General features: G+C 44.5%; 1 protein-coding gene across 1 annotated transcript in view; it reads right to left on the minus strand.

Annotated features, from left to right (window-relative positions):
* Positions 1-301: 301 nt before the first annotated feature.
* LOC104157286 (parathyroid hormone/parathyroid hormone-related peptide receptor) overlaps positions 302-13,741 on the minus strand; it is a 54,782-nt gene continuing 41,342 nt past the window's right edge. Inside the window, exons 7-12 of the mRNA XM_009694570.1 lie at positions 11,257-11,317; positions 9,356-9,422; positions 5,671-5,765; positions 3,140-3,281; positions 1,851-1,892; positions 302-809 (exon numbers count right to left, since the gene is read on the minus strand). Of these exons, the coding sequence (XP_009692872.1) occupies positions 447-809; positions 1,851-1,892; positions 3,140-3,281; positions 5,671-5,765; positions 9,356-9,422; positions 11,257-11,317 (770 nt within the window). The 3' untranslated portion in view covers positions 302-446. The remainder of the gene's footprint in view (positions 810-1,850; positions 1,893-3,139; positions 3,282-5,670; positions 5,766-9,355; positions 9,423-11,256; positions 11,318-13,741) is intronic.

The raw sequence follows: 13,741 nt of genomic DNA on the forward strand, positions 1-13,741 counted from the left end.
GGTCTGGATAGCCCTGCCTCTGTTAACACCAGGGAGACTTAGATCACCGAGTATATGGATGTGATCGACAGCTGGCCACATTGGTGGCTCACTTTTTTTTCCCATATAACTTAACCTCTCGTTCCACAGAACAGAGAAACTGTATGGAAACCCTTGGCATCCGATGTGTGGCCTGATATTCTTTTGCCCACTAAATGCTCTCCAGGAACCTTTTTCCCTCTGTTAACACCAGGGAGACTTAGATCACCGAGTATATGGATGTGATCGACAGCTGGCCACATTGGTGGCTCACTTTTTTTTCCCATATAACTTAACCTCTCGTTCCACAGAACAGAGAAACTGTATGGAAACCCTTGGCATCCGATGTGTGGCCTGATATTCTTTTGCCCACTAAATGCTCTCCAGGAACCTTTTTCATCCTTTTGCCTCTTTTTTTTCTCCTCTCTTTACATCACTGTCTCTCTTTCTTCTTCAACAAGTACTGTGGGTCTGTCTCCATCGTAAAGCCCAGAGCCATTCAGGTACTCCTCATCTTTGTTGTACTGCTCTGGTCCAGAAGAAGGCATGGAGTTTTCAGAAATGGAGCCATTTTTTACATAACCTGGCAAATTCCGGTGTCCATTGAGGGTCCCTGGTATAAGTCTCGTATTGAGATGGAGGGCAAGTGCTCCTCTTGTGGCTACATTTGTGATGCTGGTGTGGGAAACCATTGGTCCATAACTGTAGGTTGTGCTCCCACTTCGTGCTTTCCTTTTAAAGTCAAGTGCTAATGTCCACCTGCTCCATGACTTCTTTATTTCTGCTTGGACCTGAGAGACAAAGGTGAAAAAAAAAGCATGAGTGGGAGGAGAGAGGGGCAAAGAGTATCAGAAGGAGGTAGTATCCACAGACGGAATGGGTGAGAAACTCTCTGGGGAGTGAAATTGGAAGGAACAGTAAATTCGCAGTAAATCTGCCCATTCCAAATGCAATATTTGACATTGGGAAGCTTAAATGGCTGAAAACTTCTGACTGAAAACGTGGGTTAACTCTCTCCCAGGGTTAAGGGATGGTGAGCAGTGCATCCAGGAGAGTCCTTTCAATGTACCATGAGTGCCAACTATAAGTGGGATGAATCCCCTTCAGAGGTGCTTGAGTCACCAGAAATTTCCTCTAGAAAGGAGTTAGCTGACTACTTTAGACTGAGTATCCCACTTTTAGATGGCTAAAGTTAGGATGGGATCAATTCCCCTTATAGTATGGATTTTATCTTGGTTTTCTGCTGTGGAACATAAGCAGTATATTTGTAGTCGCATTTCCCCTTAAAATCCATAAACTTAGACCAAAACAGCCTTATGCTGGGCCACGAAAGTAGTTCTGTTCTTTCTCAGTGTGCATCCACTGATCATCTAATTTCTTAGTTTGCAGCTGTAGAAGGAATTAATGGAAACAAAGACATTAAAGCGTATCACTCTGGAAATAGGAAAAAAGGTCAAAAAGGCCTGGACGACCAAAAGAGATTACTGGTTAGGCAGCTACTCTATTAATCCTCTTTTCTTCCTACCACAGATCTAAACTTGTGCAGCAGTAAACAGTACTTGTGCTGGGAAGAGAAAAGAAAAAACACAATTTTTTTCTCTATTAGCTGCTTCCAGTAGCTCATTTATTGGTGACATATTGACTTGGATGTCCTACATGACCAAAACTGAAGGTATGAACTTTCTATGTAGACCGACGGATCTTTCACTGAGTGCAAACCAGGATTGCATCTCTAGAATAAGTGAGGATATGCTGATGTGCATCCGCCTTACCATCTGTGTGTGGAACCAACCTAACAAAAGAGGGAAATAATTAAGAAGCCGGTGACTTACCTCTCCATTGCAAAAACAGTATATGATGGCAACAAAAAATCCCTAAAAGGAAGAAGAAACAACATATTAATGTTAATCTTTCTGCATGTGAGTATCTCTTTCCTGATGGTGCTGCCCAGCATCCCAATGTTCCTCTGAAACCAATGACATTCATAATATGCTGTGTGTAATATCCATAAGAAGCCTTGCATTGTTCAGTAGCGCATGACAGACAAATAAAATAGACGTTTCGCTGCAGACTATTGACAAAGTAGACAGACTGTATAAGCCCTCTGGGTCATGGTTTAGCTAACAGGTCTATTTTCACCCCCAGATCTTTTGCAAAGGTTCTGAGATGGTGATGGGTGCCTGGGAAGGAGGTGGGGTCTACCTCACTGGAGGTGTTTCCGAACTTATTGGATTAACATTTCCAGTGTTTTACATGTAGCTGATCCTGCTGCAGCATGGGAGGGTGGAAGGTGGTCTTGATGGGACTTTTCCAGTTCTGGCTGTAAGTGGGGTAGCCCATGCGTGGAGCAGAACTGGCTGAGTGGCTCAGCAAAGGAATTCAGATGCAAGCAAACCATCTACATCTTTTTGTTGGCCAATAGTTTACCCAGGTCTTGCTGAGGTCACCCACTATTTTATCCCATCTGCACCCAACAGGAATTGTGGAAGCACATGAATGCAAGCTTGGTCCCCGTCATCTCCCGTATAGTTTCTCTTAACTGTCATCCAGCCAGACCCACTGTCCACCTTTCATCATCCACACTGGTCAACCATAACGATAGATAGTAGCAAGCGAGCCAAAAGTTAATCTCTAGGAGAAGGGTGTGCAGTGAGGATCAAACACTGCTCTTCTTGTAGAGTTGGGTATTCTTGCTGCTGTGTCTTATATAGGACCAGTCCTATAACTGAATCTGCCTTTTGCCCAAACCTAGAACTGAGGAATCCGTTCACAGGACCGAAAGACTACTTGGGACAAGAAAACTGGAAGGTAATTTGAAACAACATGTCTCTGTGGATCTCTACCAGCTTACGTCTAACCTGGATCTAGATGGATTTATTTGTGGGCCAAGTTATCTTTCAACAGAAACATTTTTTTTTGTTGAACACACTGAGCCTTTATATGTTGTTTTTGCAAATATGGAACATACTTGATGCTAAAATACTCTCAGATCACCTTGTGAATGAAATTTGGTGCATTGTAAAAAGAGCTCTGCTTCCAAAGACAGCCTTGCACTCTCGTTTCCCTCCTCTCCCCACTGAAATTCTCAAAGTTTGCCCCCATAGTTTAACGGTTACAATACCTGGAAAGAGTTGAACAGCATTTCATAGTGCATTTGAACTTGCCAAAGAATCCCTGACACATCTGTGTATGGCATAGCCATGAAAACAATATAGTGAACGCCAAACAGAGGCATAAGGACGAGGGTAGATTTCAGCAGCTTCCTGTAGCAATAAAGAAAGAGAAAGACACAGAGGAAATCAGTGGATGGAGTGAACCTCCCAGTCAAGCTCGTCCACCTCATCATACATTGGGCACAAGTTGCACATAATTTCATTCTTTACGGTTGGACTTGATGATCTTTGAGGTCTCTTCCAACCATAATGATTCTATGATTCTATGATTCCTGCTTACATGTCCTCTTGGCTAGGCTTCGATATCTTACATTTACACAGGCACTGTGTCCACCTGCAATTTCAAACTGTTGCTTCTGTTACTGCATGTGAGACAACGCAGTCCATAGAATCATAGAATCATAGAATTATTATGGTTGGAAGAGACCTCAAAGATCATTAAGTCCAATTGTATACCCGATGCCACCATGCCCGCTAAATCCACTAAACCATGTCTTGAAGCGCCACATCTAAACGTTTTTTTGAACACCTCCAGGGATGGTGAGTTCACCACCTCCCTGGGGACCTCATTCCAATGCTTAACAACTCTTACAGTGAAGATGTTCTTTCTGATGTCCAGCCTGAACCTCCCCATCCTCCAGTGTGTCTTGATGTGCTAGACTAACCCTTTCCACACGCATGCCCCCATGTGATGCTGCTGTGGGTACTGGAGATGAAGACACGGAGATGTCTTTTTCAGCCTCAGACTACCTCCAGCTTTGGGTCAGGATCATGGGTAGAGGGTGGAAGGGTGACTGGAAAGCAATGTGTGCTTCCAACCCTCAGCCTCTCTCTGTCTGGCACTAAATCCCCTCATCCCTAAAGGATGGTCCTGCTTCAGCTTACAATGACTGGACAGGGTCCTGTACAACCTACAGTAGCTGACACCGTTTGAGCAGGGGGGATTGGACTAGATGACCTCCAGAGAACTTGAGCAGGGGGGGATTGGACTAGATGACCTCCAGAGATCCCTTCTGACCTCAACCGTTCTGTGATTCTGTGATTCTGCGATTCTGCCTCTTTATTGAGGCAAGATACGAAGGTCCACCCTGGGTTAGTGCCTCCTGTGATGTGATTCTGTGATTCTGCCTCTTTATTGAGGCAAGATACAAAGGTCCACCCTGGGTTAGTGCCTCCTGTGTGATAAGCAGGGCTGGCGGAGAGGGAGGGGCATCTAAGAGCAGAAATACTGTAGATATCAAGGGGAAGAGGACGGTGCACTGCGGGATAAGCAGAAGGTGAACACTCTTAGGAGGTGCTTTGGACTGCAGTATTACTTGGAATGCCCCTTTTCAAAGAAGCAGCTCCATCTCAGCACAGGACCTCTGTTGGGGACTGGGGGGAGGTATAATGCAGCCCCAAATACTTGGCTGGGTTTGCTCCTGAGGGAACCAGCCTTGCCTGGAAGTGATATTAATTGAAGGATTAAAGCTTCTGCCAAGAGTTACAGCAAGTCACCAAGTGCAGGCAATTACCGAGAAGGGCAGACATCACTACCAGAAAGACCTGGTACCCTCTCTGTCCAGCAACTGGAAACCACTGAGGGAATTTAACACATTAAAAGGAGAAGGTCCCATCCAAACCATAATTAATAGCAAGCTCCAGCCAGGGAGAAATAAATAAATAGATAAATCAGAGCCCTGACACGGCAGCAAAGAAAAACGGAGGGGTGTTTTCCTGCCAAATCTCCTTCCTGCTTCAAATGAAACGTCTTGTGTTTGGAGAGTGAGACGGTAGCAATGAGCTCATGGTTTACAGTCCAAATCATTCTGCTCTCCCCCCTTTGCATGTGTCATGCTGGTCAGTTGAGCTCAGGAGATTATCTGAAGCCCTGGGAGCTCTCAAGCAGCCACAGTGTCTCAGCAATCTGCTTTTTCTGTCCAGTTTTGACCATGCTCCAAATATCCTAAATTATCAAGAGAGAAGAGCTGGCAGAACAAAGGAAAACAAAACAAACGGGGAAACGCCAGATTTCCAGCAAAGAGTCAGGAATCGTTTTTTTTTTGTTTCAGCAAAGGTGCTGAAATGCCCACTGAAGGGCAGATTTAACAACTAGATCAAGTTTTACAAAGCACAGGAGGGAAATAAATAGAAAGAAATAAATTGGTACAAGTTTTAGCATAAGCGATGCTTTTATTTTTGCACTCTTGGTTCAAGGCCAGCGCAGTCAGTTCCAAACTGGCTGAAGAGATTGAATTCCTCTCTTTAACCTACGAGGCAGGTCCCCCAGGTTGGATTTGAAAGCTTTAGGAGATGTTTAAACTGCCGTTGATTCATTCTGCATTACCAGACTTGGAAGACAGCATTCTTCTCACCCTATTTTAGGTGTCTACATCGTAGACAGCATGAACTAGTCACCCTGGGCTCCCTCTGTAGTCAGGGGGGTGAAATAAGGACTTTGACATCTCCCAAAAAGTGGAGAGGGTATGATGTGACTCACCTGTACTGTTGTCTTGAGTCACACCTCCCTGCGTTCGTCTCTCGTAGCTTGGTTGCTAGGACTCTGATAATATTGATAAAAAGAATAAAATTTACCTGGAAGAGGTGGGGAAAGAAAAACCAAAACAAAACAAAAAAGAAAGGATAACTGTTAAAAAAGATCCAGATGATGATAGTGTTGTTCAGTCAGTGCTTTCCCCAAGATGAGCCAAGGGGCTGTGGCAGTGACCTGATCATATGAAGCTTTTTCTGGGAGAGCTTCTCCTGTGGAAGGGACGAGCTCCCCAGGAAAGACCCAGTGTTCGGTGGGATCTTGTCAGCTGTGTTTAACCTGAATGGTTGAGAGAGAGAAGGGAAGGGCTTTCTCTGACTAGGTGTGAGCATCTCACATGGAAACAGCTACAACTGAGCTAGCCAGCCCAGCAGACACCTGGTAACCAGATATGATGTCAATATATAAGGCGGCACTTACCAGGCATTTTGAGGTATGGACTACAAACAACTCTCAGTATTTTTCACATCATCTTTTTTTAAAGCTCCATACAGTGATACAGATCATTTTCATGGTCTCATAAATCTCTCAAATTTAGCTCGGGGTTTAGGGAGTAGACCGAAATTAGGTTATATTTGTCTCTGGCAGCCCACCTGAGATTAAGACCTTCTCAGGCTAAGAGAAGCATTAGTAGGATGTCTTTCTGTATTTCCATGTGCAAAAGGAAAGACGAGCAAGCAAACTGCAACATGACGAAGCCACAGAGTAGACATAACTAGAGATGACAGATCAAGAATGCAAAATGGCAATATAAACTATAAAATTTCTGTTGTATCTCTATTGATAACTGTCCCTCTGGAGAGTGTTTAGTACGGACCAGGTAAGGGCAGTAAGGAGGTAATATCTACTTTCTAAGCAGGGAGCCACATCTATGAACCCATCTTGTGACCAGCTGCTCAACCAAGCTAATCTAGTCCTACAGGAACATGCTCATGGTGACCCACGCGGCAAAAGGTCACGGCAACATCCCACGGCTACACTGCCACTTAACAGAGATGAAAAATGGGGAAATCTTTGAGGGATTCTCAGCTTTTTGGAGCTCTTTAGAGACTGGTTTCACTGGGGCTGGGATTACAACTGCTGCTGCCCTCGACCAACCCATGCTTGGGACTATGGCAAGGCCACAAGCAGAACCATTGTGTAATTGTCTGTATGGGGCCGATCTGTGCTGCTGGGCTAACGCTGATGCCTATGGGTTTCTCTGGAGGCTTGCAGCAGTCATTTGACTTCTCAGATGCCAGTATAGCAGCATTTCAAGGAAACAAATTACCATGCCACACACAGGCTCATAGTTTTAAGCCAGAAGGGGCCATTGTGAACCTCTAGTTTGATCTGCAAAACTCAGTCCATAAGACCTCCTTGTATTCATTTTTGTTTGAGCTATAGCAGATTTGGGTTTCAGTGTTTCCATGACGGAGATCCTACCACAACCATTGGTAAGTTGTTCCAATGGTTAATTATCCTCACTGTTAAAACAAGTAGTTCCCTGAGCCACTGAACGAACACGGTCTGGTTTGCTATGGCTTTGTCTTCTGTGGTTGGATTCCTTCTCCTTTAACGAGGTGCAAGTTCATTTTGAACAGCAATCCTCTGTGTTAAAAAGGGGGTAAGGTCGTACTATACCCTTCCCCTTGAAGGGGGATTAGTAGAATTTCTCTCCCATATCTATTTGACTGTTTTCATGAGGTTTGTGGGAATTTGACATCCATGCAAACCCATTCCCTTAGTTACATTTGGTTGGAATTTACTGACTGGCACAAAAGTTATAAGGGAGGGATGGATAGACCGACAGGCAGAGAAGCGCACAGCCTGGGGGCGTGTAATTCATTTTCACTGGAAACCACTCTGAAAGGGAAAATGAAAAAGACAGATTTTGTTTCTCATATGAGTTTTTCTAGCTTCAAAGGCTCGAAAGCGGGGTCTTGTTCTGCATTTGTCGGCTAAATTGAAGATGTCCAACCTTATCATAGTCAGAAGGGAAACTCTTCTGACTTCCTGAAACACGTGCTAAGTTTTAAAGGAAATCCTGACAACTGAATAACATCAAAGCTAGCAGCAGAGTGGAGGGATTTTAAGCCCCTCAGCCTTGAAATTCTCTGCAAATACATCCAGAAAATGCATAAGTTAGTCCAGTAACATATGACCAGCCAGTGTGGGAACTGAAAAGGCAGCCAAGTGAACAATATGAACCCACAGAAACGAAACAGAAACAGCCCACAGAATATTTTTGCATGATAAATAGCTGCATTTGCAAATAGTCAGGGTACAAGCACAGCAGAGCCTCCTGGAGAAACATTATTTTTACAACGACAAGCCTCAATTGAACTCTTTCTCCTCTGCTAATTGGGCTTTAAATTAAATGCAATGAGGTTGCTGGCATTAATGTAGTTGAACTATCTGAACTTTGTTCTCCATCCTACTATTTTGTTTCCAATGACCACGATGTAGGCTTGGTGATTAGTTTCTTCCAAGGTGCAGAACTAATTGCTAGAGCCAGGTGGAGAATTTCCACCAAAAGGAAATTCAGATGAAGAGAAAAGCTCACCAAGTCCAAAGCAGCTCACCTAATTGCACATATGAGCGTATTCACCTCAGAAACTTTCCTGCTGCTTATATGCCGATGGTCTGATTTTCTTCTCACCCACACTGATCGTCTTCCAAGGCCTCCTGATTTGTGAGTCAGAAGGAAGTATATAGAGCTTGACGTAAACCCCTCTGAAGGATACAGAGAGATTCTCACTGGCTCCACTCAGCTACTCGTGGATGAACGTAAAGGGGGACTAGGACGTGTGGGAGTGGACAAGCTCTTTTGCATGCACTCATCTAACCATTGGAAGATGGAATAATGGAGAACATAGAGAAAGACAAGGGGAGGAAAGAGGCTAATTAATGAAAACTGTGAAAGCAGGTTCTCTAACTAATTAGGACCCTGCTCCAGCAAACAAGTAACTACCCACCGAATTTCCCTTCTGCAGGTTATCACACCTTATAACTACCTCTCCAGCTTGTGAGAGCTCAGTCTTGTGTCTGGATAATGTCACTTATACCCTTTCTGTCCCCTCTGGCTCCTGGTGGGAGCCTAAGTAATCCACCATCAGTGATTAACATCATGTCCGATCATAGCTGGGATGGTTTAACTTTTGTCCCCGCCTTTGAGGTATCCCAAGCTTTTATCAGTTCAGAAAGACGAGTCTGAAACAATCTGATGACACTGAAGCATGCTTGGGGAAAAGGTTTGGTCCAGCTATGGAACCCAAACTCCAGTTCTTCCCACTGGAGATGCCTGGTGAGAATGCGTTATGACCCCTGAGGGTTTCCAGTATCACATGGGTTGGAAATATTGGCTTGAATGTTTGTTTCGTTAATGATTTTAGGATCTTACCCCTGTGTAATTTTTTTCTCCTAAGTAAAACTTAAAGTTGCTTATAAACCCCTCTGCTGTATGCAGCTATCAAACTTACAGGCAGGTCAAACATAAGGCCCTTAAGCTGGGTCTATAGAGACTCCATGCTATTAAGACAGAAGCTGTGTTGACAGGGTGATTCGGGTAGGGCAGCCTGGCTCAACTCTTCCCTCCGAGCCTGTATCAACAAAAGGCACTGCCTCCCACCCCTTGCAATCAGCCAGTACTCACCACGATAGCTGCCAGGATGGGCACCTGAATAATCCATTTTAAATTGCCAGCACTCAAGTCCCAACACCTGAGAAGAGATTGACATCCCATCAGGAAATCGTTAGTTACAAAGAGCGACAGACTCTAGTGTCTTGTTGGATAAATCCACCCTGGAAGGATGGGTTCCTCCAAAGCCTGGCGTGGTAGAAGGACGTAGCTCTAACCCTGCCTTCTGTTGGCATGGCTTTGAAATAGTCCTTCTCCTGCTGTTATACTATCCAAAACTGAAACCACTACTAAATGCATTTAAAGTTATGCTCTCCAGATGGTGGAATAGCCACAGTCATCACGACTTATCCCTTCTGGGCAGGAACCCATCTTCTTCCACTTCTTCTTCACCTCGTTACCAGAAAAAAACTACGCTAAGAGTAATCCAGCTTTCATGAAAACAAGGTATTTTATTACCCCTTGATATGATATTACTCCTTGGAATAAACCTGCACAACTTTGCATGAAAGTTGGTGAAGACATCGTGATGGGGACAACACTGTTGTTCTAAATTCAGTTCCTGCTCTTCCTTCAGCCCGGCTCTTGCAGTGAGACCCAGCCATGCCCCACAAAAGTCTTCATCTCCTTTCCATCTTCAGCCCTTATCCAAGTGAGGACTGGAAGGGCAAACTGTTGGTGGCGTGGATGTTGGGCTACGGTCCTCTGTCTGCCAAGAAGGTGCTGAACACTGTTTCCTCCCAGGCATTTCCAGCAGCCATTGAATAAGGTCACTCAGTGTTAATTACTCCGTTTGAATTCTCTCCAACCACAGAGAGAGGAGTGCCACAGGCTTTTCTTTATCTGAGCCAGACAGCCCCCACATGGCAGCTGCAGTTTTCATTTCACGGGCCAAATGCTGCCCAGGCAGCTATTCAAGGCAAGCGAGAGGCAGAGAAACCACCGGTGCTGACTGAAAGGCTCTAGGAGGGTGAGCCTGTGCCAATGCAGATGCGTCACACTTCAGTAGCCGTGCTACTCCGTCCTTCCAAGCCCGGAGTTGAAATCCCGTTCGGAAAGCAGTGTCCTCCCAAGAAAAGCCGTTTGAAAAGTTACCTGAGGACCCCCACACTTTTTGTTGGCAGATCGTGGGCAGATGAAACCCATCGTCCGGTCAAGTCGGCGCATTATGGGGGGAAAATGGGATTGATTGGGGGTTTGAAGATTGGATTCATTCAGCATACTGTAAGAATATGAGGCCACGAGGGTGCATGTGTAGGACCAAAGCAGCAGCTGGTCCATATCTTGTTTCTGACAGTAGCCAGAAGCTGACATTTGAGGTGGAACGGGTAAGCAGGTAGTAATATTTTTCTAGACGATTCTTCCAACAATTTGCTGTTCAGAATGACTTCCTGAGCCAGAGCATTACCGACTATCTAATACTTCTAGAGGAATTTGTCTTCCATGAATTTGTACAAATGTTTTTTAAACCTAAGGACATGCTGGCATCCAAACCTTCCGCAGGGAGGAGTTACAGTTTCACCACCTCATCAACGTCAAACCGCTTTCTTTGACTGTGCTGAACCTGCTATCTCCCAACTTCATTCCCACTCATTCAGGATTTTAAAGATCCCTATCCTGTCCCTGCCTAGCTGTGAGTAATTCCCTCTAGCCCCAGGGATAACAGCTGCAGGTGTTCACATTTATCAAATTCTGTAAAATGAAAGGAAAGCTAGGAAAGTTGCACCCGCTTTATCCTTCCTTGCCACCCCCCCCCCCAAAAAAAAAAAAAAGTTTGCTAAATTCATAGTAGAAATCACTTCTGGCTTCACCCGGTTCCTTTTTTCCTTTTGATTCACCCACAAAGTCACCATTGCCAAAAGTCCCACAAAAACATCACACGTAAAAGGGAGAACAGAAAATCCGATGCGACTTACTCTGTGTCGGCTAGAGTGGCTCTCACGCTGGCCCATGCTGTAACAAATACAGCAGGGAGTCCTGCAAAAAAACACAGGTCAAACGGGGTGAGTAGGGGCAGTCTGTTACCATAAGTCCAGGTGAAGCGGTGGAAGAAGCAGGTTTTAAATATTCAAGCATAATTTAGACTAGGAAAGCCTGATCTTGGTCACACATCTCTTCTGTAATCCAAATGGTAAACCAAACAGTGGCAGGGAGCATTTTCTGCAAGACAAATGTCATGGTCTGGACACGTCCACCCTACTGAACTCTCCTGGCTTTCAAAACGGAGCAGCTTGCTTTCCCAAGCTGCCAGCCAGGAGTGGTCCAGGCTTAAGCTACCTCCTAATCCATGTTTGGGAGATACCCAGCTGGTCTGGACCAGAGATGGGTCATGGACTTGACAGGATAAATCACCAGGTCCTGTGTCTTTCCTCTAGTACTACTTTGTAGACACATAACCTGCAGTGATAGAACCTGGGTGACTGATATCTGCTCTAGCCAACTCCTTCAGTTTAAAGCAGAGAAGGGTTTTGTGCAACGCACCTTTCCCAAGGTATTTGTTCCCTTCCCCTGACGTCAAGGAAAGGTGGATCTGGAGTCAGGCTCAGACTGTTTCTCCCAGCACAGGGCTGGATGGATTGGAAAGTCTGTTAAGTGTGAAAGACTTGCTGCGTGAAGCAGATAAATGCTAGAATTTAGAGTAATGCTTGCAAAATACGGTAGCCAAAGGTTCACTCCCAAATGAACCATCCTTATTTCAGCACAGTTATACTGGGCACCATCTTTTCCCTGTGAAAAGTAAAAGAATCACCAATGTCCAAATGCAATCTTCTATTTATTTTTTTAGGGTCCAGTTCTGCTTTATTTATACAACTGAGTCCCCTACTGGCATCCCTTAAAAGGCAGGATCAAATCCACAGTAGCTTCCACAAATTCAAGAAGAATAGCCCCTTTCAGGTGAAAAAAAAAAAATTAAAAAATAAATAAAGGCGACATTTATCACCGACGACTGTAAATATGCTGTTCATAGTCTAAGCTCATTGGGGCTCGGCGTGCATAAGCACACGCTTAACTTTCAGCATGCACTTAAGTCTCATTAGGGTGCTTAAAGGCTTTCCTGACCACGGACGCTTTCCTGAGCTGGGGTGTGGAGCAGGGACGCCTGTCTCGTACACACATGGACAACGGGGCCGTTATCTTGGTTTGAACCTTTAAATGCCATGGTAATATAAGAAAGCATAAATAATTAAACACAGAGCCTCACTCAGGACCAGTGCAGCAGCACTGCCTACAAAGATATATTTATAAGGAACGCACCCTGCTTTACAATCCCCTGCGATGGCTGACATTGGAAAGAAAATACTTAACCTATTGCACAGGGAACCCATGAGCATGTTGAAGCTGAGGGCTTGGGGAAGGTGATGATTTGTTGTAACAAGCACCATTTATCTCCTCCTAACTCTTAATTGCCTATCTATGAAAAATACGTACATGCTCCAGACTACTGGGTGAGCTATGAAAAGGCATAAATGCATAGACTTTGTTGATATCGTTGTTGATATTCCAGTTTCTATCAGCTGAGAAACTGGCCATGTTGAGAGGCTGACATGCCTGCTGCCTGCCTGCGAGATGGTGGATGTCGACCCACCATTGTGAAGTTTTAAGTTTGAAAGACGGATTGTTTCAGAGATTTGGATGTGTTTGACACATATTTGTTCTTCTCTAGCCTGTCCTGCACTTCAGAAGAGACACTGTTCCTATTCATACTAATCCTGTGCTGTGTTCAAGGTTCCTAGCAACAATAAAATATACAGAAAAAAATACTTATACCTAAAAAAATCCCTATGTGTGGATTTATTGTGCCCTGTGCACTGCTGCCTTACTCTGTTCAGGCAAGCTTAGGAAAACGATCCTTGACATTTTCTGCAAAACACATGAAGTGAATTCCTGTCCCTAGTTTTATTGCTACCTTTTTGTGTTTCTTACATCGTTCTTTTTTTTTTTTTTTTTGCAGTGTGAACAATCGTAAATGTTCTTAAATTTACAAAAAGTGGTATGAATCCTCACCCTCCTTTTTTCTGCCTCATTTTTAGATTCTTTCTACGTCAACGTAACATGGAGCGCTTGGGCCGTTAAGTAATTTCTAGAGCTCGATCTTTTCCTCCCACTCTGGTAAGCTACTCTTTCAACGTGAAGAGTCAGAAGGCTTAACGTTGCCTTCAGCATCTCTTTCACTTTCAGAGGATGATGACTGACTTTTTGGTGTCTCCACCTGAAAGTCCTGGCCTGTGACGCCCCAAGATGGGCAATCCCTCCTGCTGAGCACTCACAGCACCCATCGATGGGAGAACCATTAACCCAAAAATCAGGACTGAGGTCCTCAAAGTTAGCCATCCAAAGATATCAACAAAAAGCAAGACACCCATGAGGATGCAGCTCAGTGGGCAGGAAAGTCATACGTGA

Source organism: Cariama cristata, unplaced genomic scaffold (assembly GCF_000690535.1).
Source record: "Cariama cristata isolate BGI_N322 unplaced genomic scaffold, ASM69053v1 scaffold1132, whole genome shotgun sequence".
NCBI lineage: Eukaryota > Metazoa > Chordata > Aves > Cariamiformes > Cariamidae > Cariama > Cariama cristata.